Source organism: Hetaerina americana, unplaced genomic scaffold (assembly GCF_022747635.1).
Source record: "Hetaerina americana unplaced genomic scaffold, ioHetAmer1.1.p SCAF_11, whole genome shotgun sequence".
Classification (NCBI taxonomy): Eukaryota; Metazoa; Arthropoda; class Insecta; order Odonata; family Calopterygidae; genus Hetaerina; species Hetaerina americana.
In genome coordinates this window covers 38752052-38778986 of record NW_027286181.1, presented here as the reverse complement: position 1 = coordinate 38778986, position 26935 = coordinate 38752052, and the positions used below count along the sequence as shown (strand labels likewise).

At 36.8% G+C, this 26935-nt stretch overlaps 2 protein-coding genes across 2 annotated transcripts; both read right to left on the bottom strand.

The window, feature by feature from the left end:
• Positions 1-13745: 13745 nt before the first annotated feature.
• LOC139701156 (cuticle protein 19-like) lies at positions 13746-14859 on the bottom strand. The gene is made up of 2 exons (XM_071599731.1): positions 14809-14859; positions 13746-14090 (listed from the first exon to the last, which is right to left on the bottom strand). Exons 1-2 carry the CDS (start codon positions 14857-14859, stop codon positions 13746-13748), a joined length of 396 nt encoding a protein of 131 aa, XP_071455832.1.
• An 8406-nt stretch (positions 14860-23265) lies between these two features.
• On the bottom strand, positions 23266-25271 carry LOC139701155 (cuticle protein 7-like). Its single transcript, XM_071599730.1, has 3 exons — positions 25257-25271; positions 24430-24513; positions 23266-23610 (listed from the first exon to the last, which is right to left on the bottom strand). Exons 1-3 carry the CDS (start codon positions 25269-25271, stop codon positions 23266-23268), a joined length of 444 nt encoding a protein of 147 aa, XP_071455831.1.
• Positions 25272-26935: the final 1664 nt, after the last annotated feature.

Genomic DNA, 26935 nt, shown 5'->3' with positions numbered 1-26935 from the left:
ATTTTTGAAACAGCTATCGCCATCTCTAGGTTTGGCCGGGTACTTCTGGCCTTTCCCAAATAGATTACTCTTTAATTTAAATTGTTATTTTTTCTTTGGTGTCCCATATAGTTTTACTACATTCTGTTTGCGAAACCACTGAAAGGTTTTGACTACGACCATAAGTTTTTTTTCTTTAAGTTGTATAATATGGTTCTGTGGGCGAATTGAACTTGCCGTTTGCTAATTTTACTTGCCTTACTTTGCCTCGGGTTTTCATCCAATATTCGTGGAAGTCTCTAATTTTTCCACTTTTGAAATATCTAGAATTTTGCAGCAATTTTTAATAACGTCGTGAAACTAATTCCTTGAGTAAATATCCTTTTTTATATTCTCTTGGGTCCACTAATCCGTATTTACTCTTTGGCTTCCTTTTAGCAGCTTTCGTTTGGCATATGGTTTTGCTGCTTTCACATTCCAATCCTCTTCAATGAAATCATTTGCAATATTAATTCATTTTTTCAATTTTATCCCATTAGTCTTATCAAAACCCGTCTTTTTCGTTTTACTCCAATTGTTTTAAAGTAAGAAAGTCTTCATTTTTTTAGTTTATAAAATTTATGATAGTACAAGCTATAGAAAAAGATACTAAACCTTCATTTTTTTCTTTAGATTATAGAATTTAGGAGGGTTAAATCTATAGAAAAAATGTAGTCAATACCAAAATCTGCCCCCGACAGCTTTGGTAGTCCTATGCAATTTCTAAGCGTCTGTACGTGTATTATATGGGCGTACTTAATTTTGTATCTTCTCATATTTATTGAATTTATTGTCTTCGTTACATTATAATTAAATTTATACTTCGCTAGGATCTGAAAGAGTGTTTTTTACAACTTTTTTTAATTGCTGGTAAACTTCCAAAAGACTTACCACAGTCTCATTTCGTTTACATAATTTATATCATTGAGATGATTTTCCTACTTGCAACACGACTGAGATTCTACCCCATTCTTTAAGGGCATTTCCTTTTCTTTCAACCCCAAGTCGGACCAGCATCAACTATTCAGAACTTAAGGCCTTAGCTTAGTCACACGAACTAAAATATGTTTTTTCTGTACTTCACATTATTTATAACGTATTTCGAACGCCAGATTTTTATATGTATCTTGAAATTTTAATAGATTATCATATGTAAATCAAGATTTATTTATATTCTAAAGGCTTCCCTCGCTGTAAGTCTATGTTCAAGAGATTTTTACCTCCGAGATACATAAAAAAATATACAGTAGAGGATCTTTATTGAAGCAAAAATGTTCATAAACGCATCATTCAGAAAAATGTCGTTAAAGGGAGTGAATCATTGAAAATCATGGATATGGAAAAAACGCAACAGACAGCTGTATTAAATATTTTCTACAAGAATAAATTCCTCCTAGCAAAAATCCTAGATTGGAAAATTGAATTAAAAAATCTTATAATCTTAGGCACTGGAGATTACGTATATACCATTATCATTTTTGAAAAATGTAATGTTGAATGCAATCAATTAATAAGTTGCCAAAAAAGATTCCAACCAGTAGTGATTTAGCACCAACAATCAATTCATCGCAAATATAAGCGGTTACCATAATTACCATGAATACTCATTCATTTTAGACCATTTAGACGGAGACCAACTGCAGGAACATAAAACATAAGACATATTCAAGACCAAATGCAGGGCTTTGAGGCTCCGCTTTTCTGTTGTAGGATAGGATTTCTAATAATGAGTGAAAACTTGATAAATGGAAAATCCGTTTCCATCAATTACCAATAAATAAATTATCGCTAACAATTCCGTAATTTCATTTAATCACTTTTATTCGCAGTTATTGAACCATGAATAATGATCTTCAACTGAGATAAAAATAATAATGTACATGAAAACATAGGTGAATGATGTTTTTAACAGAAGGAAAAACAGTAAGAATTAGTAAAACATTGGAAAATTTGCTATTTAATAGTGTCCTCCATGATGAGCAAAGGCATAGTTGTTTCCATTAGCATGGGATGTGGCACCTCCGTGGTGTCCTCCATAACCACCAGCGAAACCACCATATCCTCCGTGGTGTGGGGCAGCTGCGTAATGCTGTGGGTGCACCGCCTTTCCTTGTCGCTTGACGACGGCATTGAAGCCGTTGTGCTTGTCGGCAGTGTACTCGACAACGCGGATGGTGCCGTCGGCTTCATGAATGCTATAAGATCCCTTGACCACGTCACCGTCTCTGGTTTCCCACTGGTTCTTATTGTCTCCGGTCTTGTGGTCGCTCACTCCGTAGTCGAAATTGTACTTGGGGTGAGCCTGAAATAGAAAAGACCTAATCGTTAATACACATAATAACGTTGGCCTCTGAATTCATGTTTGCTGATTTTATTTTAAATGAAGACTTTAGACGAGGTTATGAAAGAAGAACTTAGCAATCATTTCACAATGAATTAAGAAACAAACTGCTGGGTCTAAAATTTACATAAAGGTTATTTTGTCAGCATCATTATTGAATAATAAATATCATTTAGAATTGATATTCCGGGATGAATTTAAAAATTACTACTTTTTTACAGATGAAAGATATGTCTATTAATATTTGCGACAATCTTTATAAAAATTTATGGAGGAAGTCTGGAAACATTATGATCGGAAATGCGTTGGCCGACTTAAATGTTCATTGATTTCACGTTATCGTTTTCTATTGATCGCCGAAAATTATCTTTATTTGAAGCAGATGTATTTTTATTGCAATTCTATTCTTCTTTAATTTGAACGGTAACATTACGATAATCTTTAAGGTCCAGGGTATTTAGAGAAAAGTTTTCTTCTGAGTTTAGAAGGGTGGTGAGGAATTTGGACTTCATACCTTTTTCATCAGTTTGTACTTTAGTTGGCGCTGAGATAATTTTTAGGGGCAGTGTTGTACGACTTACGTAATAATCGACGTGGTGACCCTCTCCTCCATGGTGACCTGGAACGGCCATGGAACTCGCAAAAACGGCAAAAATGACTGCTACCTTAAATGAATATATACATATTTATGCTCTAAGATTAATTATCCTTGCGCCTTTATGCAACAAATTCTCCAAATATTATTCGTCAAAGTGGGACATAGCCCATGCTTGAGTTTGTGTAACACATAATGGGAAGTATGACGTTTACTTATGCGTGGTAATTAAGGGAGATGACAGAGGATAGGTATTCATGCTGAATTTCCTATATCCTGATGGATTGCTAGCCGAAAAATAAGATTAAACCTTTTGAATTCCGATCGGTAGACAAACTTCGAAGGTTATTTAATGACGTTCCTTAAATTTGCATGCCACATAAATGAACTTTGTAGCAACTTAAAATATTATTATACGTTTATAGTATTTAATTTAACATGAAATGTACGTTTCTGGGATCAGAATATTTGTAAACGGAGAAATGGTGTGTAGTATGGAAGAAATTCAGTGTTTAAGGAGCGCAATAAAACTTGCCCTGAGAAAATGACCGACAATAAACAGTGCATAGAGTTAAGGAATAGATTTAATTATAATGGAAACGCTGAGAAGTTATAGTCAAAGTGTGAAGACTTGGACGTAATATTATGACGTATCGAATTTTTTTAGCAGGTAAGGTTCACTTTTGGAAGATTATGGTGCTTAAAATTGTGACAACGGAGAACCAACAAGCAAATATACTGACAAATATCGTAAGAATGTTATATTTTTGGCGATTTTTTCTCTTTACTATGTGATAATATAAAAAATATTTTCTAATTTTAAGGTGCAACACATAATCAGCCTTTACATTAATGCAACTTGTTAAACAGCGAGAAATCATCCAATCATTTTTGTGCTGAGAGAATATCTTGAAAGTCGTTTTTTACAATTTGCGAAATGAATGAATCATGAGAACGTGAAAATGATCTTTGTCGTATCCTTTCACTTCTGACTGGGATCAAAGGATCGAATTAAAGTAGAGAAGCTGTACAATTATGCACTTCGATGGTTGTTTTTATAGTTTTACAAAAGTTACTACTTTCACGTCAATGGTCTGTAAAGTATAAAACTGATGCTGTGTTTAAGTACATAGTAACCGTTCAGAGTTTGCGATCACATGAGTGAAAGGAATGTATTGGAACATCGTCATAGCTTGAATCTTACCATTAGGTTTTCGACCTTCAGGTGGCTAAAGAAGGTTTGCTGAATGCATGTAAAATACTATGACATTTTGCTATTATTTGAAATGTATTTATGAATTATGATTGCTTCAATGAGCAATAATGCGAGGGAAAAACATTTGAAACATGTATAAAACGGAGATTTGAGAGACTTATCACTTAGCAAAAAAATGCAGATAATTTTAGTGCAAACTTATCCAAAGTATTAAATATTAGTAGAATAACATACTTTAGTCCTTAATATGTACCTAAAGGTGATTCTTTGATACATACCTGGGCGATCTGCATTTTCTTGAGTTGTGGACGCTGTTATGAGAAACTAGAGAAGTGTGTTCTGACTACTGGCCGACCGTCATATATATATCATTCGTTGATATGTGTTGGCAATTTATTTTCGGTAGTGTGTGTTACTGAAATTCCTTGCGTTCAGGTGGAGGGTATGCCTGAGTGGGCACAGGCACGTTGGAAAGGGTGAGGTTCCGCGGCTAGCACGCCCCCATCCTTCTCAATTGTGGGAATTTTTTTCGCTTGACCAGTGAGCGAACTAGAATTTTTTTGGCGCGCGAAGAAGAGGGACATTCGCAATCTTCAATCTATAATCTGGAAAAAGGATATTATTCCTCGAGAACAGCGTTATGTAATCTGGAGAAAATGCTATGAACACGGCTGCTTTGAATTATTTCTTTAACATGGGTGGATAATTAATTTACGCGATTAAAGTCATTGCTTAATATAAACATTATGTGTATATATGAATCTATATATGTGTACATATATATGTACATTTATGTGTGTATATATATATATATATGTATATATGTATGTATATATATATATGTATATATATATATATATGTATATATATATGTATGTATATATATGTATATATATATATGTATATATATATATGTATATATATATATGTATATATATATGTATATATATATGTATATATATATATGTGTATATATATATGTATATATATATGTATATATATATATATATATATGTATATATATTAATAGATATATGGATCGCGGTAATCAGGAGTTAGAGCTATTGACCTGAAGGCCCGGGTTTGATTCCTAGGTAAGCTACTTTTGGCTGCGGATCCACTCTAGCTATGTGATTTTGCGGGTACTAGAACTTCCTGGGAAGCAAAAACATCACGATGAAAGGAACTTGCTCCCTTACCCTGATGTGTGAATTGTACACGCCGTCGGCCTCAGTACTCGGTTAACTCTACGACGGTAATCCCCGAAGGACCCGACTCAACAAAGCAAAAATCTTTTGGAAAAAATTGTACGTATTTTTTTAATAGAATCTATTTTCAGCTCTGTACACTTTGCTCCCAGTGATGTTCAAAACTTCGAAACTCTTTTTATATTCAGAACTGTCTTGCTCCTCAAAATAGCTATTAATTGCCGACATCAATGAATGCTCGACTGGAATGAATGCTTTAAAATGTTTGACAACGTGCCATTTTTTCAAGTTTCCGACAGAAAATATTCCGAGGGGGCTAAATCTGGCGAATAAGTTGCATCAGATAGCGATTCAATCTTTCATTCATGAATGTTGGCCATTGCAATAATTTTAGTGTGAGCTGGTGAACAGTATTCATGAAATAGCATTCTCTTCTTAGCCAAATGCGGCCGCTTTTGCTTGTTGTCTTTCCTTAAACGTAATAAGTTCGGATAATATTCGCCGGTTAAAGTTTTTTCCATTACAAAATAGTCAATGAAAATTATCCACGCGCATCACAAAAAACGCCATGACATTGCATGTAGATGAAACGGTCTTCGCCTTCTTTGGAGGTGGTTCTACATGTTTGTTGATGTTTTATTGGTTCTTTGTCTCGGGTGTGAAGAAATGGACCCATTTTTCATCCATTGTTATACTTCGCTAAACACTCAATTGATACATCTTGAAGTTACTGATTTTGCTGCACTGTCAGCAAACGGGGCTCCCATCTTGCACGCAGCTTTCCCAAGTTTAAATTTTCAGTAAATATGAGATGTAGGACACATTTTGAGATGCCGACTACATCTCTTAGCTCGCGTAATTTCAGTCAATTATCATCCAATATCACTTTGTGCATTTTATTCTTCGTTTCTGGATCGTCACCTCATTTAGCCGAATGGGTGCGTGAAAGAGAGGGAACTTCGCAAGTTTAATCTCTTAACTGGAAAAAGTGATCCCTCAAGAATAGCGTTATGCAATCTGGAGAAAATCCTTTGAATACACATGCGTGAAATTTTTTTCCATTAAGGGTGGATAATCACTCCAATATTTTACTCGAAAATAGTCCATGCTGATTAGTCGACCGTGTGACTTGCCGCTATTGCAGCTTTATTTCAGAGTATGCATTTAGTTGGCTTTCGCTCTATATCTTTTTTTAAATGCCAGTTTCTTATTTATAATTTCAGTTTTACTACTTGATTTTGCAATCTGACCAGAGTTTTGGTATTTGTCATTTTAAAATTTTAAAATACCATTGGGTCTTTTTTATTTGTCAAATTCAGTACCCTTATCAATTTTGGTGTAGGCCAATGCCGTACTTTCATTTTCCTTTAGGTCCTCATAATATTTGTGGCAAATTTTTTTGATGGTTTCTTTCAGGTCATCCTCTAGTGCAATTTGTTCATATATATCCTTATTTTTCACCCTTGATTTGATGCGATGCATTGCCCTAACTATGTTTCTTTCTGTTATTTCTAGTTTTTTAAATCTACCCTTACATATCAGTCCTATCCAGGCTGGAGCTGAATAGGTCAGCACTGGACGAATTACTGTATTATAAATGTAGTTTTTAATTTCCGGAGGTGTCGCATTATTTTTTAGGATAGGGGCTAGTCCTGTCAAGCTCGCGTAAGCCTTGCCACTTATTGTACTAATGTGTTTCTTGAAGTTCAATCTATTGTCGATTGTGACTCCGAGATGCGTGGCTTCGGTACTCCATTCTATTGCCTGTTCTAGAATTCGTACGCACTTGATGTTCGGTGTTTTTGTGTGCGGTCTTGTGAATATCATGGCCTTCGTTTTATTGGATTAACGCTTAGTCTCCATTTTGAGTACCACCTAATGATTTGGTCAAGTATGTCTTGCGTCCTCTCTTGGGTATTTTTCAGGTTTTTCCCATTGGCAATTATTGCCGCGTCATCCGCATATAGGGCGTTCAATATTTGCCAATTGTCTTCCTCACTGGGGAAATCCGCCGTGAATAAATTAAATAGGAGTGGACCAAGAACAGACCCTTGTGGTACGCCTGCTCTCGCCACTCTTTCGTCACTAATTGCCGTTTCCCATTTAACTTTGAACGTCCTGTTGTCCAAATAGGATTTGGTCCATTTTTGTATCCATTTAGGGAAGTTCCAGGTTTCCAATTTTAGCAGTAGACCATCATGCCACACTTTTTCAAATGCTTTGTTAAGATCTAGAAATATTCCTATTATCCATTCTTTTTTATTAACGGCGTCACTGATGTAATTACTCTATTAATTTGTTGGGTCGTTGAATGGTCTTTTCGGAATCCAAATTGTTCTGGTGGCAGTATTTTGTTTTTGTTAGCATATATTAGTAAGTAGGGCGTGATAAGTCTTTCAAACAGTTTCCCTAGACTTGAGATTAAAGATAACGGCCTAAAATCTTTTTCTGGAATATTTTTCCCTCCCTTTTTTGGGATGCACTTTATTGTGGAATATTTCCAAATGCCAGGGAAATGACCTAATGCGAATGACGCGTTGGCAATTTTGCACATGTAGTCACCTGCAGCCTTTGGGATTTGTTTTAGAGCCTCGTTCGTTATTTTGTCATCGCCTGGCGCTTTTCTATTTTTCAGTTTGCTTACTATGTCAGCAACATCTTCTGTTGTTATTTCTGGTAGGTCTGTCAGGAGCCCCGTTTCTGCACTATTGATTAAGGTCGGGATTTTTGAGTTGGCCTTGTTTGGCTGGAATGATTTCGCCACGATGTCAGCCATGTGCCTTGCTTTGTCTACTTTATCATAGATTATTTTGTCCCCGGTCTTGATATTAGGGTCAGTTCGGGGGGTTTTCTTTAGTCCCCTTGCTTGCCATAGAAGAAGGGACCATTTGGTCTCAATTTCGCCCAAATAAAGACCACTATATATCTATCTATCTATCTTGCTATTTTCCAAATTGATCCGTCTTTTAAATTAATTGCTTCCAACTGATTTCGCCACTTTTCCTCTCTATGTTGTAGAATTGATGTCTTAATTTGCTCGTTTAGAGTCTTTACTATTTCTTTATAAGTGGTTCTACCTATTTGAAAATATTTCCTTCTGAAATAATTCCTTTCCTTGATTATTTTTTTGGTGGCCTCGTCCAACTTTAGTGTTTCCGCTGGTCTCTTCTTTTTGATTAGTATTGCCATGTCCATTCCTTTCCGTATAGTTGCAATGAGATTTGCAGCCATCTCGTCTAAGTCTTTTTTTGTTTCAGGTGTGTTCAGTACATTGCCCTGTTTTAGGTCTTCCGTTATTGTCTTCCTGAACGAACTCCAATCTGCTAGCCCGTAGCACATTCTGGTTGGTGCATCTGGGGTGCTTATTGGTTTGGTTCCTATAGTGACGAGAACAGGGAGGTGGTCACTAGTTAGGCAATTTAATGTTACTGCTTTTGCTGTTCTCCGGAGGTTTTTCGTAATTGTGAAGTCAATTACGTTTTTTCCACTTACTCTTGTTGGTTCAATTGGGGCGAACACTTTAGTCATGCTTTCCGCAATCCATTTCTGTAGAATCTGTCCATTTTGTTTACATGTGGACAGTTCCATTCAATATGCTTTGCGTTAAAATCTCCTCCCAGAATAATCGTGTCCCTCGTGTTCTCCTGCACATCGGTAGCATCGCGGTTCTGCTTTGCACAACCTTGAGCCGTGTCCGTATCTGTTGCAACGGTAGCATCGTTGAGGGGTCCTGTATTTAAACGGGGTTATGGTGATCGGGTGACTACATACGTATTTAATTTTTTCGATGCTTTTACAGTCAAGGTCCTCCCTTATTTTGACCGTTGCCACATATATATCTTGGCACCTTTCACTAATTGGTCTCACACCAACGCAGGGGACGTTTTGGATGTTGAGTTCTTCTTTGATGAACTCATTGTCTCTACCGAAGTCTAGCCCATGGACGACATAACGTATAATTTCTTCCCCTTTGGCAGACCTAGTGACGTATTGTGCATTGCTTTTGTCGAGAAAGCTAATCACGTCGTCGTAATCAGCTTTATTCTTCAGTTGTAACCGTGTCCCATCGTTTGTTTTTTTGATAGTAAACGATTTGTCCCTTCTCAGTTGTCTTGTCTTCCTGATAAATTCAGTCATATGCAATATTTTATATATGATTATCGAAGGGGGCCACTTGCTTCTGGGAGAAACTCCGGGTTTAGCTGTATTTGTTTCTGGCCTCGCGTCACTTTTTCCTTCTTCGCCTACTTGCAGAAGGGGTGAATATTTATTCCTTGTATCTATTTGAAATTTTTCTTGATTCCGGGATGAGTCATTCCTCCTTCTTTTTTTCTCAGTTTGCTCGACAGTTTCAAAGAGCATGCCACCGTCATTTTCCATCAGAATGATTTCACCCCAATGTCTATTTACGCCTTGGGATAATGAAGGGTCAATTTGAGCATCCATTTCAGTAGTCATTTCTGAGCTAGTGGTGGCACTCGTTTGTGTAGTTGGTCTGTTATCAGAAGGAAACAGAATGGAAGTTATTTGCGGGGGTAGTGTTCCTATTCCCGCATTTTTGTCGTACCCCGATTGTCTGGCGTCCGCGGGTGACCTAATCATCTCGTCATAGCCTTGTCTTCCATTCGATGGAATTAAGGGGAAAGGGAACGCGTTTTATAAACCTAAGAGACCCCGAGGTGACCCCCCAACCGATCCTCTCCGGCAAGCGGACAGGGCACAGTTGATCTGAGTCAAGGATCTCTCTATCCTACCAACAAAATCCCTAATGAATGGAACTCACCTGTGGCCCTGGAAGTGCTAGGAGGTGCAAGCCCTCTTTCCAGTTGGCAGGCAAGTGCAGCCTTATGGGGGCACGAAGATGACACCACCCGGTGGTAAGAAGGAGGGACTCAGTTAGCCTCCCCCACCCGGCGCTCACTTCGTTGAGGCCTATCTTAAGTGGGAGCCGTCAGCTACCTAAGTTTCGGATTCCCGAATACAGTATCAGCGTAGACAGTGTTTTATATCTGGTCCTGATAAGGGCCGAAAAAAGAGCACGTGGTTATGAGTGCAATACTACTTTGACCGTGTTGGTCCAAAACACTACCGAGATAAGTAAATTGTTCTACCTGCTCTAGTTTTTGCCCTCCTATTCTAATGTTAAGCTTGGGCTTTTTTTTTCTAGAAAAATCGCATAACCTTTGTTTTATTAATATTGATTCTCATCCCATACCTGTCGCACTGAATTTCCAATTCACTCAGCAATCCTTGCAACCCCTTGGCTGACTGACAAACTAAAGCTTGGTCATCAGCAAACCTAACTGATTTTACGAATTCCCCGCCCACCTTCATTCCTACCTCCAGTTCTCCCCATGCCTCTTTAATCATTTCCTCTGCATACAGATTGAACAGCAACGGTGATAATGGGCAACCCTGCCTTACACCTCTTTCTAACACTGCCCAACCGGACTCTCAGTTCCCCACTCGCACCTGAGCAGTCTGAGACATGTACAGGTTGCGGATTAGCCTCCTTTCCCTCCAATCTATTCCTATATTCTGCAAAATACTCATTAGTTTTTCCCAATTCACTCTATCAAACGCTTTTTCGAAATCTACGAAACAGGCAAATACCTCCTGATTGTGTTCTTTATTCCTCTCGATTAATAATCTCAGTACTGCAATAGCATCACGCGTACCTCTCCCCTTCCTAAACCCAAACTGATCATCCCCTAAGTAATCATTTGCCCTACTCTCTATCCTTTTCTTTATGATGTGTGTGTGTATATATATATATATATATATATATATATATATAATATATATATATATATGTATATATATAATATGTATATATAATATATATATAATATGTATATATATATATATATATATATATATATATATATATATATATATATATATACGTATATACGTATAAGGGTCGCGGTAGTCCCAGGGGTATCGCGTTGGAGTATTGAGAAGAGGGCCCGTGTTCGATTTTCCGGCAAGTCAAATTGGGCAGTAGCTCTACTCAAGCTGATTGCATTTTTGGGTACCAGATATCTTCCACGAAAGGCATAACCGGCACACTGTAAAAATATTTCCACGCCCAGGACTTGACGCAGAAGAGGACATGACGTTGTATGATTGCGCTCGTACTGTCTTTTCCTCCTGTGTTGTCGTCTATATCTCCTTTCGTGGTTGTAACAGCTCCCTAACTCCATCTCTTGTCCAAAATTCGAGGCAATTCAGTACTGCTCACGCAGATTTCAGTGTAAATGACATTTTTTCGATAGCTCAAGTGACGAGTCATCTCTATTTTATTAAATTTAAGTTATGGTAAATATTATTTCACATGTTCCTCTAGAAGTATTGCCGTGAGTCACAGTTGGTTGGCCGGAAATCGAAAAGAACTGAATAAAGTATACTTTTGACTTTTAAATCTCCTCCATATATCGCAACTCCATACGAGTATTTGGAAATTCAATGGAAATTTCACGTCTTCTTATCCTTATTTTTCCTTTGACTTGATCTCTAATCCTTCTCCAACATTTTTATTTCAATCATCATTTCCGCTTACGCCCCTTATCCAAAATTTTCATTTCCAGGATGAATATTTTCCATAGGTTTCTTTTCTCTCCAACTGTTCGGAGTACTTCTCAATTTGCCACTGTGTGAATCCAGTTCATTTGCTTCATTCGGAAGCACCACCAAATCACCCTAGTTAATTATTATTTCTTCGCTGCTAACTTTGGTTAGTTCCTGCTGCCGTAGAAAAGTAAACTCCATAAGTAATGCTATGGATTACTTTTTTAAGGTAATAATGGTATAAGTAACTCCTCAGGGGTCTGATAGAAAGACGTGCAATCCTAGTTATCTTCTTTGCCTGATCCCTCTTTCTTCTTTTTTCGCTGGTGTTATTGTTTCCCAGTAAGCAAGCTAATTCATTTTGTACTTTGCGTTAAAAGTCTTACTTAATTTTTTTTTGCAATTATTGTGATGTAATATTTCATTCTCTTCTCACCACTCATTAGAACCCTGAGGAAATTCTTATTACTTATCTTCCATTACATATATATTGTCTGTGTGCCCGTTCGATTCCATTTTATCTTTGCTGAATCACGTTGCTCGAGGCCTTCTTAATATGGAGACACACATTATAGATAAAGCTGAAGGTAATGAGTAACCTGTTACTTGTTCCACGTTTGCTTATTATGCGTCAACCTATTTAGACCGAAGCTATTCATGACGCCAGTTTCTATTTTATTTTGTTATTGTCCATTAATGTTTCAATGAGAGAAATTTGCATACTTATCTGAAGCATTATGTTAAAATCTTCTAGATATACGAATCCAAAATTATTCGGCCTTCACTGCTCTCTTTGAAGAATTTAAGATACGTGATATGTTTTATTTTCTTTTACTGGGTATCGTTCTACTCCCTTCTATAGGTTACTTTCTTTTGTAATCCGAGTGGTGAAAATAGCGGTCCCCAAAGCAAAAAAAATTAGCCAACTACTGCTATCCATATTATTTGATAGATTTTCATATAAATCCCCTCTTATCTGCATTAATTACGAATAACTATGTAATATCTCTGTATTTTAAAGTACCCGTACATATCTGTGATACATTAGTTTTTCTCAACATGAATTAGTAAGAAAATCATAGGTTAAACAACTTTGACACATTATTGTTTTCCCATCCCAACTTCATATATTTTATAGATAGCTGTTGGTTTATTGGCCTTAAAGTCCTCAATACGATGTCTATTTGACTATTTGTGAGAATAAAATGCGTTCTCAGTGAGGAAAATACGGTCTAACTTGTGTTAAGAATTCCATAATGGTAAGACATTGGTTTTTAGGTAAATTGTAATTGATGCAGAGTATGAAGTTGAAAATAATCAATTAATTAATTGCCAAAAAAAAAAGATCAACCATTGGTGATTTTGAGGTATTACTACAAATCAATAGATCGGAAATTTAAACGTTTACCATACTTACCATTAAATTGATTTAGTATTTTAGATTCTATAATCGTTGATCAACTGTTGAAGCATAAGGCATAAGGAATAAAATATTCAAGATCAAATGCAGGGCTTTCATGTTAACAAATCTCTCCGCTTTTAAGTTGTAGGATATCATTTCTAATGATGAATGAAAACTTGTTAAATGGAAAATCTGTTTCCATCAATTACCAATAAAAGAATGATCGATATCAGTTCCGTAATTTTATATAATCATTTTTATTCACAGTTATTGAATCATAAATAAAGAACTTCAACTGAGATAAAAATTATAATGTACATGACAAAATTGGGGAATGATGTTTTTAACAGAAGGAAAAACAGTAAGAAATAGTAGAACATATGTAAATTTGCTATTTAATAGTGTCCTCCATGATGAGCAAAGGCATAGTTGTTTCCATTAGCATGGGATGTGGCACCTCCGTGGTGTCCTCCATAACCACCAGCGAAACCACCATATCCTCCGTGTTGTGGGGCAGCTGCGTAGTGTTGTGGGTGCACCGCCTTTCCTTGTCGCTTGACGACGGCATTGAATCCGTTGTGCTTGTCGGCAGTGTACTCGACAACGCGGATGGTGCCGTCGGCTTCATGTAGGCTATAAGATCCCTTGACCACGTCACCGTCTCTGGTTTCCCACTGGTTCTTATTGTCTCCGGTCTTGTGGTCGCTCACTCCGTAGTCGAAATTGTACTTGGGGTGAGCCTGAAATAGAAAAGACCTAAGCGTTACCACTCATAATATCGTTGGGCTCTGAAACCATGGTTGCTGCTTTTATTTTAAATATAAAATTTAGACGAGATTAAGAAAAAAGAACAGCAATCATTTCACAATTAATTTTAAAAACAAACTCGTAGGCCTAAAATGTAAATGGAGGTCATTTGGTCAGCATATTTATTGAACATTTAACACCATTTAGAATTGATATTCCGGGATGATTTTGAACATTGCTTTTTTTTACAGTTGAAAGATATGTCTACTTATTTTTGCGACAATCTTTATAAAAACTTTGCTTTTAAATTAGTTCAAGTAATTTCATATTTCTGGAGCTCTATTACTATGCCAATTTGACGATATTATTAATTACCACGAAAGCGAAAGGAACTCTGAGCTTGGAGAAAGTTTGGAAACATCATGATTGGAAATGCTTCGGGCGACAGAAGCCCATCAATTTCACGTTATCTATTTCTATTGATCGCCGAAAATTATCTTTATTTAAAGCAGGTGTATTTTTATTGCAATTCTAAGCTTCTTTTATTTGAACGGTAACATTACGATAATCTTTAAGGTCCAGGGTATTTAGAGAAGAGTTTTCTTCTGAATTTAGAAGGGTGGTGAGGAATTTGGACTTCATACCTTTTTCATCAGTTTGTACTTTAGTTGGCGCTGAGAAGATTGTTAGGGGCAGTGTTGTGCGACTTACGTAATAATCGACGTGGTGACCTTCTCCTCCATGGTGACCTGGAACTGCCATGGAACTCGCAAAAACGGCAAAAATGACTGCAACCTTAAATGAATATATAAATATTTATGCTCTAAGATTAATTATTCGTTTCGCCTTTATACAACAAATTCACCAAATTTTATTAGTCAAAGTGGGACATAGCCCATACTGGAGTTTGTGTAACACATAATGGGAAGTATGATGTTTACCTATGAGTGGTAATTAAGGGAGATGACAGAGGATAAAATTCATGCTGAATTTCCGATATCCTGATGGATTGCTAGCCGAAAAATAAGATTAAACCTTTTGAATTCCGATTGGTAGACAAACTTCGAAGGTTATTTAATGACGTTCCTCAAAATTGCATGCCACATAAATGAACTTTGTAGCAACTTAATATATTATTATACGTTTATAGTATTTAATTTAACATGAAATGTACGTTTCTGGGATCAGAATATTTGTAAACGGAGAAATGGTGTGTAGTATGGAAGAAATTCAGTGTTTAAGGAGCGCAATAAAACTTGCCCTGAGACAATGACCGAAAATACTCAGTGCATAGAGTTGAGGAATAGATTTAATTATAATGGAAACGCTGAGAAGTTACAATCTAAGTGTGTAGACTTGGACATGCTGTGATAAATGGGTATTGGAGAATAGGAATACCTTTATTGGGCAACAAGAAAGGAAGAGAAACGATATTTTTAGGAATCTTGCTTGTTATCATGGTATATGTATCTACTTTTCGGAAATATTAACACATATATATGGATAAACGTGGCATTATCCAATGAAAATTCGAGTACATATTATAGCGTGTCGAATTTTTAGGAGGTAATGTTCCCTTTGGGAAGATAATGCTGCTTAAAATTGTGACAACGGAGAACCAACAAGCAAATATACTGACAAATATCGTAAAAATGTTATAGTTTCGGCAATTTTTTCTCTTTACTATGTGATAATATAAAAAATATTTTCAAATTTTAAGGTGCAACACATAATCTGCCTTTACATTAATGCAACTTGTTAAACAGCGAGAAATCATCCAATCATTTTTTTGCTGAGAGAAGATCTTGAAAGTCGTTTCTTACAATTTGCGTAATGAATGAATCATGAGAACGTCAGCATGTTCTTTGTTGTATTGTTACACTTCTGACTGGGATCAAAGCATCAAATTGAAGTAGAGAAGATGTACAATTATACAATTCGATGGTTGTTTTGATATTTCCACAAAAGTTAATACTTTCACGTTAATAGTCTGAAAAGCATAAAACTGATGTGCGGGGTAAAATTATACATGAACCGTTTAGAGTTTGCAATCACATGAGTGAAAGCAATGGAATATCGTCATAGCTTCAATCTTATACAGGCTTTCGCCCTTCAGGTGGCTATGGAAGGCTTAGCTGAATGTATGTCAAATACTATGACATTAAGTTATCATTTGCCAACCCCGGTGGCGGCGGGGTAACGTCCTCGTCTGCCATTCCAAGGGTCGCGGTTTCGATTCCCGCCTGGGTGAGTTGCCCTCCATCTAGGGCTTGGGTGTTTGTAAATGTGACCACTGTTATTGTTGTTAATAGTTCTATGTAAAGGCCAAAATGTGCTGTTTTCGGACTAATACTAAATAAATAAATAAATTTGAAATATATTTATGAATTATGATTGTTTCAATAAGCAATAATGCTGGGGAAGAACATTTGAAACATGTATGGTTATAAAAACGGAGATTTGAGAGACTTATCGCTTAACAAAAAAATGCAGATAATTTTAGTGCAAATGCATCGAAAGTATAAAATATTGGTAGAATAGCATACTTTAGTCCTTAATATGTAACTAAAGGTGATTCCTTGAAACATACCTGGGCGATCTGCATTTTCTTGAGTTGTGGACGCTGTTGTGAGAAACTGGAGAAGTGTGATCTGACAACTGGCCGACCGTCATATATATATCATTCGCCGATATGCGTTGGCAATTTATTTTCGGTAATGTATATTACTGAAATTCCTTGCGTGGAGGTGGAGGGAAGGCCTGAGTGGGCACAGGCACGTTGGAAAGGGTGAGGTTCCGCGGCTAGCACGCCCCCATCCTTCTCAATTGTGGGAATTTTTTTCGCTTGACCAGTGAGCGAACTAGAATTTTTTTGGCGCGCGAAGAAGAGGGACATTCGCAATCTTCAATCTATAATCTGGAAAAAGGATATTATTCCTCGAGAACAGCGTTATGTAATCTGGAGAAAATGCTATGAACACGGCTGCTTTGAATTTTTTCTCCATCATGGGTGGATAATTTTTTTACGCGCGTTGAATATTAAACATTATGTATATATATGTATATATATATATATATGTATATTTTTTAAGGTAATCTACCGGTTAAGGTAGGTTTTTGGATGGACACAACTACCAAACAAACATTTTATTACTCCTAACAAAACACGAAATCCATCATCCTGCTCTATGTCAGGTTCCTCTTCATCTCTGAGTACTTTCTTCCTCCCTTCATCCCGTCCAACATCCCCATCCTGTTCCTTCCCTCGTTTGCCTAACATTCTCCCCTCTATTAAAGTCTTCAACATCCCACTGCCCGTCAACACCCCCTTCATCCACTTTTCCTGCCTCCATAGGATTGCTCCCTCTCTTCGCCCACCATACCAAGTACTTCCTCATTTGTTTTCTCCTCTGTCCATTTCACCTTCTCTATTCTTCTCCACACCCGCATTTCAAAAGCATCCAATCTACGCCTATCCTCCTGCTTCAACGTACTAGGTAAACTACGATATCATTACCTACCAAATCGACCTTCGGGTTAATTACTTTCTTTATTATATATATATATATATGTTATAAATATATATGTATTTATAATATTTGAACGTTTAACATTCGGCCTTTTTCTTCTTCCAACTTCAAGTTATCGGCCTTGAAGATGGCCGATAGCTTAAAGAATCTACAATGTGATTGTCCTTTTAAGTGTTACTATTTCCTTTGTTTCCCATTGTACTATCCAAATATTATACTGCTCGTGTGGCTGTAACTCTACCAAGTGGAAATATATAAGGAAAAAGGATAGGAACACATATGAGGGACGAACACATTAGAGGTGAGGAAAGCGGAATAGAGTCGATCACAAATGTAAAAATATTTCCTTGCCCAGGACTTGACACAGAAGAGGACATGACGTTGAATGATTGCTGTCGTACAGTCCTTTCCTCCTGTGATGTCGTCTAATTCTCCTTAGGTGCTTGTAACAGCTCCGTAGCCCCATCTATTGGCCAAAATTCGAGGCAATGCATAAGGCTCACGTAGATTTCAGTGTAAATGACATTTTTTCGATAGCTCAAGTGGTGAGCCATCTCTCTTTTATTCGTCCTTTGTATGTGGTTGCTATCCGTTTTCCTATTTTTATTTCCATGTGAATGAATATTTGTTCGTCATATATCGGGTTTTCGTGTTTGTGTGTATATGTTTACATAAAATATATTATTATCATTATTAGGTAATCTACCGGTTAAGGTAGGTTTTTGGATGGACACAACTACCAAACAAACATTTTATTACTCCTAACAAAACACGAAATCCATCATCCTGCTCTATGTCAGGTTCCTCTTCATCTCTGAGTACTTTCTTCCTCCTTTCATCCCGTCCAACATCCCCATCCTGTTCCTTCCCTCGTTTGCCTAACATTCTCCCCTCTATTAAAGTCTTCAACATCCCACTGCCCGTCAACACCCCCTTCATCCACTTTTCCTGCCTCCATAGGATTGCTCCCTCTCTTCGCCCACCATACCAAGTACTTCCTCATTTGTTTTCTTCTGTGTCCATTTCACCTTCTCCATTCTTCTACACACCCACATTTCAAAAGCCTCTAATCTATGTCTATCCTCCTGCCTCAATGACCACGTTTCCGCACTAGTCGAACTCATTCTTGCCAACACAAGGTGAAGGTTTATGATAGACTGAAATACATTGACCCCCACAAGGGTTATAATTAATACTAACTTGTCTGAAAGCAATGGAATAAGGGGATAGATAATCAGCATAAACCGAGGAACAAGATGTTCAAATAATGTAGATGTAAAAAACCAAACTTTGAATAAATTGATACAAATAAAGATTTGATACTTCGATATAAGGGGTTCGTCCGGAAAATAAGTGTACTGAGCTCAGGAAAAAAAAATTATTACACTTTTACATATCTTAAGCTAATATTCCTCAAAATAGGACCCTTGTGAGTCGATACACTTGTTCCAGCGGCGTTCCCATTCCTGGAACGCTCCCGCGAAGGCATCATCGGGAACCTCTCGAAGACACGTCGTCACGGCCTCTTTGACGGCGTCCAAAGTCCCGTATCGCGTTCCTTTCAAACTGCTCTTTATCTTCGGGAACAGAAAGAAGTCCGGTGGTGCCAAGTCCGGGCTGTAGGGCGGGTGCGGCAGCGTTGCCACGCCGTGCTTGGCCAAGAAGTCCGACACGACAAGCGCGGTGTGAGACGGCGCATTGTCGTGATGCAGCCGCCAGATGTTTTTGATCGCTGGCCGGACGCGGGCGACTCGTTTTCGAAGCCTGTCGAGCACTTGGACGTAAAATGCAGCATTTACAGTTTGTCGTTCAGGTACCAATTCGTAGTGGACGACTCCCCTTTTGTCAAAAAAGACTATGAGCATCGCCTTGATCCGAGATTTGCTCATGCGAGCTTTCTTTTGACGGGGTGATGATGGGGTGTGCCACTCAGCACTTTGTCTCTTCGACTCCGGGTCGTACTCAAAGATCCACGTCTCGTCACCCGAAACAACGTTCTCTAAAAAATATGGATCATTTTTGCAGTGATGCGTCGACCTATTTAGACTAAATAAAATTTGTTGTCTCAGGCGTAACTTAATGGAATTTGCATTACATTTCAATATTTAGACTGAAGCTATGCATGACGCCAGTTTCTATTTTATTTTTTTATTTTACATTAACGATTCAATGAAAGAAATTTGCATACTCTTTTGAAGGTTTATGTTAAAATCTTCTGGATGCACGAATGAAAAATAATTCGGCCTTTACTGCTCTCTTTAAAGAATTTAAGATACAGAATATGTTTTATTCTCTTTTACTCCGTATTGTTCTATATTCTTTTACTAGCTGAATACCCGGCTTTGCACGGGTTAGGGAGAAACAGTAATATAAATATACTACATAAATAAAAACAACAAATTATTAAGTACAATAATACACTACTTCATACAAATTTAAGAATCTTTTTTATTTAACACCTGTTTATAAACTACATTTTTTGTTTCTTATCCAGGAGAAAGAATATATAAATTTTTAGGCGAACCTACTCTGGAGCAAGCAGCATAAAGTTGCCCGTAGCTATAACATGGCGATCTTAGATCAACACCACAAAACTTTAAAGACTGTCCCTGTGATTTATTAATGGTAATTGAAAAAACTACCCGGACTGGAAACTGTAATCTTTTAAAGTTGAAGGGAAGATCAGTTGGGATTAGAGGTATCCGTAGAATAAAAATTATTTCACCTTTCCCAGTTAAAATGACTGCCTGGATTATATTTTTCATTAATTTTGTCACACACAATCGTGTCCCATTGCAGAGTTTTGGTGGATCTAAATTTCGCAATAAAATGATTGGAGATCCTACTTTAAGTATAAGGCGATGCTGTGGCAATCCAGCTGGATCAAGTGAATTTAGGAATTCCGTTGGATAATTGACGGCTTCGTCAGCATCCACTACGGTATCAACCAATTTATATTCAATCACGTCTCCTGGCAGCATGGCTAGTATCTCCTTGTTAATTTCATTAACATCGTCGTTCTTAGGAGCAAGAATGGCTCTTTCTCGCAACCATTCCAATTTTTTATAATTTTGATTAACGTTGGGATAGACTGCTTGTATCATATCGCGGACAGTTTTCACCGATACACATAAATCTGATGACAATTTTATCATACCAGATGCTTCAATAACTAATCTATCTTCTCCAATCTCCAAAAGTTTATTTGCAAAATTTTGAGCATTCCCATCTCTTAAGAGGATTCGCATGTTTTGTTTAAGGCTAATTTCTTGGGCATGATTCCATAGAACAGAATGTTTTAAACAGGCATAAATTTCATCGGTTGGAGTCGATTTTGGAATGACAGGCAGAGTTTGACGGAAGTCTCCACACAGGAGTACAAGAGCTCCTCCCATTAAACTGCAGTTTCCTCTAAGATCTTGAAGTGTTGCGTTGAGGGCCTCAAGAGATTTTTTATGAGCCATCGTACACTCATCCCATACTATCAATTTACATTCTATAAGAACTTGTGCCTGGCCGCTTGTTTTATTTATATGACATGTGGGATTTTCTTGTCGGGAAATATTAAGTGGCAACTTAAGGGCAGAGTGGGCTGTTCTTCCTCCTTCCATTAATGTCGCTGCAATACCTGAAGATGCAACGGCTAGAGCAATTTCTCCATGAACCCTGATTTCAGCGAGAACTAAATTAATTAAAAATATTTTTCCCGTGCCACCAGCAGCATCAAGAAAAATGATACCTCCTTCTTGTTTATCTACTTGATCCATTATTGGCTGCGTAGATTTTCGCGGCGGTGGCTTGAAGACCTGAAGACGCCGGATGAAACTTCGGCGAAACTGTTGTCGGCTTCAAACAACAACGCGGTGAAAACCCGGACATGCAGAATTCTTGATCCATTATTGTTTCGTACGCGAATTTCTGATCTTCATTAAGAAGTGGCTTTTTATCCGCGATGTATGCTTCTAAGTCTAAGACATTGTAGCTAGTTTCACGTATATAATCTGGATAAAATACACCCTGTTGATCTTGTACAGGTGCAAAAAGACCGAGTTCCACTAAAGTCTTGTTGGTGATACACTTTTCCTCCAAAATAATCAAAGTTTTATTATAAATGTCGGAGTTAAACGTAATATCCAATGTAGGATTTTCACTTCGAACTTTAGCCCGTATATCCTCACTCATTGATTCTTTATATATTTCCCATAATGTTTTTGGGTTAGATGGATTACAGGAGGTTATTATGATGGCAAACAAAATTCGGATTTGTCCTGGAAGAGAAATCAAACTGGCCTCTCGCAATGAGTCATCCCATTGTTGATCTCCTTCTAGCAACCCGAAATTCTGGCAAGCTTCTCTGAATGTCTCACATATTTCTCCGTTTACCGTTCTTAATTCTGCAAATGAGCGAGGTCCTCTAATGGTATGTAGAAGCATTCTTAAAAAATAACATTCGGCGTTGTTAGGATGGACTGTGTAGACTCGGCCCAATGCGTCACATGAATAAATATTATTATCAGGATCAAAGTTGCCCATTTTTCTTCTACAAAAGACTTTCCTTGATGTATTCCACGTATAATATCTCGGCAATTCTGAATACAACAGTGTTCTTGCAAAAGTATCCTGCTGACATAGTTGGAAAAATGCTGTTTCTATGACAGCAAAAAAGTAAACAAATTACATACATACAAACAAACACTCTCCTTTATATATATAGATAGGTTACTCTATTTTGTAATATGAGTGGTGAAAATAACGGTCCCAAAAGTAAGGACTATTAGCCAACTACTGCTATCCATATTTTTTGATAGATTTTCATATGAATCCCCTCTTCTCTAGATTGATGACGAATAATTATGTAACTGATCTGTACTTTAAAGTACGTGTACATATCTGTGAAGCATTAGTTTTTCTCAGCATGAATTAATAAAATAATCATAGGTTAAACTACTAAGACAAAATGTTGTTTTCTTAAAACTTGATATATTCAGTTTATCCTGCGGATATTTAATAGATATTTATGGTTTGTATGGCCTAAAAGTCCTCAATGCGATTTCTATTAGACATTTCGGGGGAATAAAATGCGTTCTCAATGAGAAAGATACATTCTAACTTGTGTTCAGAATCTTATCATGGTAAGACACTGGTTATTAGGTAAATAGGTTTACCATTGATGCAGAATTTAAAGTTTAATATAATTAATTAATTTTTTGCCGAAAAAGACTTCAACCAGTATGGCTTTAGCCCTAATATTTAATTCATCGCAAATATAAGCGGTTACCTTAATTACAATGAATACTGATTCATTTTAGACCTTTTAGACGAAGACCAACTCTGGGAACATAAGGCATAAGGAATTGCATATTCAAGACCAAATGCGTGGCTTTCAGGTTACGAAGTTTCTCCGCTTCTCAATTTTTGGATATGATTTCTAATGATGAATGGAAACTAGATAAATGGAAAATCCGTTTCCACCAATTATTAATAAATGAATGATCCATAAATATTCTGTAATTTCATTCAAAAATTTTTATTCGCAGTCATTGAACCATGAATGATCAACTGAGATAATATTAATAATAATGTGCATGACAAAATAGGAAAAACAGTAAGAAATGGTAGGAGATATGTAATCTCCTATTTAATAGTGTCCTCCATGATGAGCAAAGGAATAGTTGTTTCCATTAGCATGGGATGTGGCACCTCCGTGGTTTCCTCCATAACCACCAGCGAAACTACCATGTCCTCCGTGGTGTGGGGCAGCTGCGTAGTGTTGTGGGTGCACCGCCTTTCCTTGTCGCTTGACGACGGCATTGAATCCGTTGTGCTTGTCGGCAGTGTACTCGACAACGCGGATGGTGCCGTCGGCTTCATGTAGGCTATAAGATCCCTTGACCACGTCACCGTCTCTGGTCTCCCACTGGTTCTTATTGTCCCCGGTCTTGTGGTCGCTCACGCCATAGTCGAAATTGTACTTGGGGTGAGCCTGAAATAGAAAAGACCTAAGCGTTAACACTCATAATATCGTTAGGCTCTGCATTCATGTATGCTGATTTAATTTTAAATTAAGACTTTAGACGAGATTAAGAAAAAAGAACAGCAATCATTTCACAATTAATTGTGAAACAAACTGCTGGGCCTAAAATGTGCATGGGGGGTATTTAGTCCCTCTTATTTTAGTTAATATTAAATAATTATACAATTGATCATATATTTTGTACGCATTAGGTAGAACCTCGAAAGTCATAGGAGCTCCGTGTATTGAGAACCTTATGATCAGAAATGCGTCGGACGACAAAAGCCCATTGATTTCACGTTATCTTTCTCTGGCGGCGTCCGATAAAGTTTATCGTACGTTTACGTTATCTTTTTCTATTTATCGCCAAAAATTATCTTTATTTGAAGTATGTGTATTTTACTTTCTATTCTAAGCTTCTGTAATTAGCATGGTAATATTTCAATTTAATTGTTAGGTAAAAATTGTTTAGGTCGAGGGTAATTTGGGAACTGTTTCTTTTCTAATTGAAGGTCGGTGAGGAAACTTTACTTTAAACTTCGGTCATAAATTTCTACTTTAATTTGCGCTAAAAAGATTGTTCAGGACAGTGGATCCATGTTTTAATGAATACATGTATTCATAATATATGCTGAAGAGTGATTCGACGAGTTACCAAATTGATTAAAAACCGCAATGCTCGTAACTGATGATTTTTCTTATTTCAGAAATATATTTAAAAAATATTTTTGTGCGGTAGTGTATCGTATCCATTATGATAATTTTTTATTCTATAATTAATAAACTTACGTAATAATCGACGTGGTGATCCTCTCCTCTATGGTGCCCTGGAATGGCCATGGAACTTGCAACAATGGCAAAAATGACTGCAACCTTAAATATATATAAAAACAAATATGTTCTAAGAAGAATTAATAGTCGTGCTTATATAGTAGACATTCTTTAAATAAAATTCTTCAAAGTGGGATACGGCCTCTATTTGAGTAGGCATAAGAGATAATGGGAAATATGGGATGTACTGAATATTATTTACTAAGGGAGATTACAGAGGATGGGCTTGCATCCTGAACTGTCGATATCCTGATAGAATGCTAGCAGAAGAAGAAGAGGAAATGTTCTTAATTCCGATCGATAGAAAATCTCCGAACATTTATATAATGATTATTCTTGAAATAGCAGTAACTGCTCAATGAACTTTTGTCCCAACTCAATATCTTATTATGTGGTTATAATGTTTAATTTAACGTGAAACACGTTGCTGGGATCAGAATATTTGTATGCAAAGTAATGGGGTATAGTTAAGAATATTTTCAGTTTTTAAGGAGAAAAATAAGAGTTTCCCTTAGAAAATGACAAGCGAATTATACGTACATAGGGTGTAGGGGGATTACAATGGAAATTCTGAGATGTTATAGTCAGAGGTTGAAGATTTTGGCTTCTGGTGTTAAATTGGTTCGAGGAATATGTAGAATAGGATTGGAAATATGGGTCAGCAAGAAGGGGATAGAAACGTAATTTTGATGAATATGACATGTTAACTGGGTAAATTTATATACATTGGTAGTATATTTGCCAAGTCCTAAAGTTGTAACTAAAGGTGCTTTCCTAAAACATACCTGAGCGATTTGCATTTTCTTGAGATGTGGATGCTGTTATGAGAAACTGGAGATGTGTGATCTGACTCCTGGCCTACCGTCATATATATATCATTCGTCGACACATTTTGGCAATTTAGTTTTGATGGTGTGGGGTGAAAGAGAAGTCTTGCGTGTAGGTGGAGGGAATGCTTGAGTGAACATAGGCTCGCAGGGAAGGGTGAGGGATGATCGCCAGCACGCGCCCATCGTTCTCAATTGTGGGCATTCTTTTCTCTTGACTAGTGAGCGAACTGGAATTTTCTTTGGGGTACGTGAAAGATAGGGGCATACGCAAGCTTTAATCTCTAAATTGGAAAAGATATCCCTGGAGAATAGCATTATGCAATTAGGAGAAATTACTATGCACACGACTACTTTGAAGTTTTTCTCCATTAAGGTGGATAATCACAAAAATGTTTTAGGCGAAGAAAGTCCATTCCGAATATTAAACATATGTATATACGATCGTACTATTATATTCGTAATCCCCGATGAACAAAGAAATATATATCCTAAAACCCTCGGTTTCCTTTTGAAATAAATTGTTTTCTAACAAAAACCATACTAATGGAAAAATTGAAAGGTTGATGGGGTTTAGAGAAAAATCCAACTTAATTTCAATTTTTCTATTTTTATTCGGTTTTATTTCGTCGCTACTTCAAACTGGAACCATTGTTTGAGAGATTTTTAAAATCCCGTTATTTCTAACGTAAAATACATGAGTTTCTCATAAAAATATTAAAAAATTCATTCATTTCAAATTGGAATACTGTTAAGCAGCTGACCGTCTCTGGTAAGTGAAATCCTTTCTTGAGGCAAAGATTGCTAATTTTATTTCGCTTTTCATACAAAATTGGATAAAGATTCTATGATCCATTTTTTGGAATAGAGAAGAACCGAAGAAAAGCCAAAACACGTCGTAGCAAAAGAACTGTCAACAATTGACTGACAGTTCAGAATAGCCAAACGTTTCGGCATAAGGAAGAGACCTTAATACCAAGATAACGCTTCAAAAAATCGAAAATCAAATATATGTAACGCGCGTACATTCAAAATTCGCGATATATCTTGAACAGACCTCGCAGAGTATGTTCAACTTAATATATAATGCTGGTCAAGAATTCTTATAGGATGACATGTGTTGGGTGATTAAACCATGTACGTGGCATCTAGACGAATGCTGAAAATACTCCCATTATTTAAATGAACTGTTAAATATGATTTCCTCGAAAAGAAAACATAGATTATGTTGCTCATGTAATAGTGAAGAGCAGGGTAGTAACAACGCTACTGTTTATAAAGACCATGCTACCCACTTTTTACAAAATGATGAAAAGATTTATTATCTTTTCCGGGTTATATTCCAAACCGATCTGTGATTTAAATAATTTATTTAGAATTATGATAAGTTGAACTCTTTTTTTACAAAATATTCGTGAACGTTGAAAGGAGCGTCGATCTTTAAAATAAAGGAACTTCTGTTTGAAAGTGAAAGTTGTGTGTATAAGCCTATGTTTGATACGGAGGAATTTAAAATTAATAAGAAAGTTATTCGATAACGGGCTGTTACATCTTATATTTCAATGTGAGCAGTTCTGAGCAAAGTTTATGGCATGACGCGTCATCTATTGAATGTTTCCGGAGTCACTGAAGATTTT

Bases quoted from the DNA above. Each gene is read 5' to 3' on its own strand.
- LOC139701156 (XM_071599731.1), bottom strand. From the start codon at position 14,859: ATGGCAGTTCCAGGTCACCATGGAGGAGAAGGTCACCACGTCGATTAT. The intron at 14,091-14,808 runs GTAAGTCGCACA...TTTCTATTTCAG, and splicing joins GTCACCACGTCGATTATTAC to GCTCACCCCAAGTACAATTT.
- LOC139701155 (XM_071599730.1), bottom strand. The intron at 23,611-24,429 runs GTAAGTTTATTA...TTTCTATTTCAG, and splicing joins ATCACCACGTCGATTATTAC to GCTCACCCCAAGTACAATTT.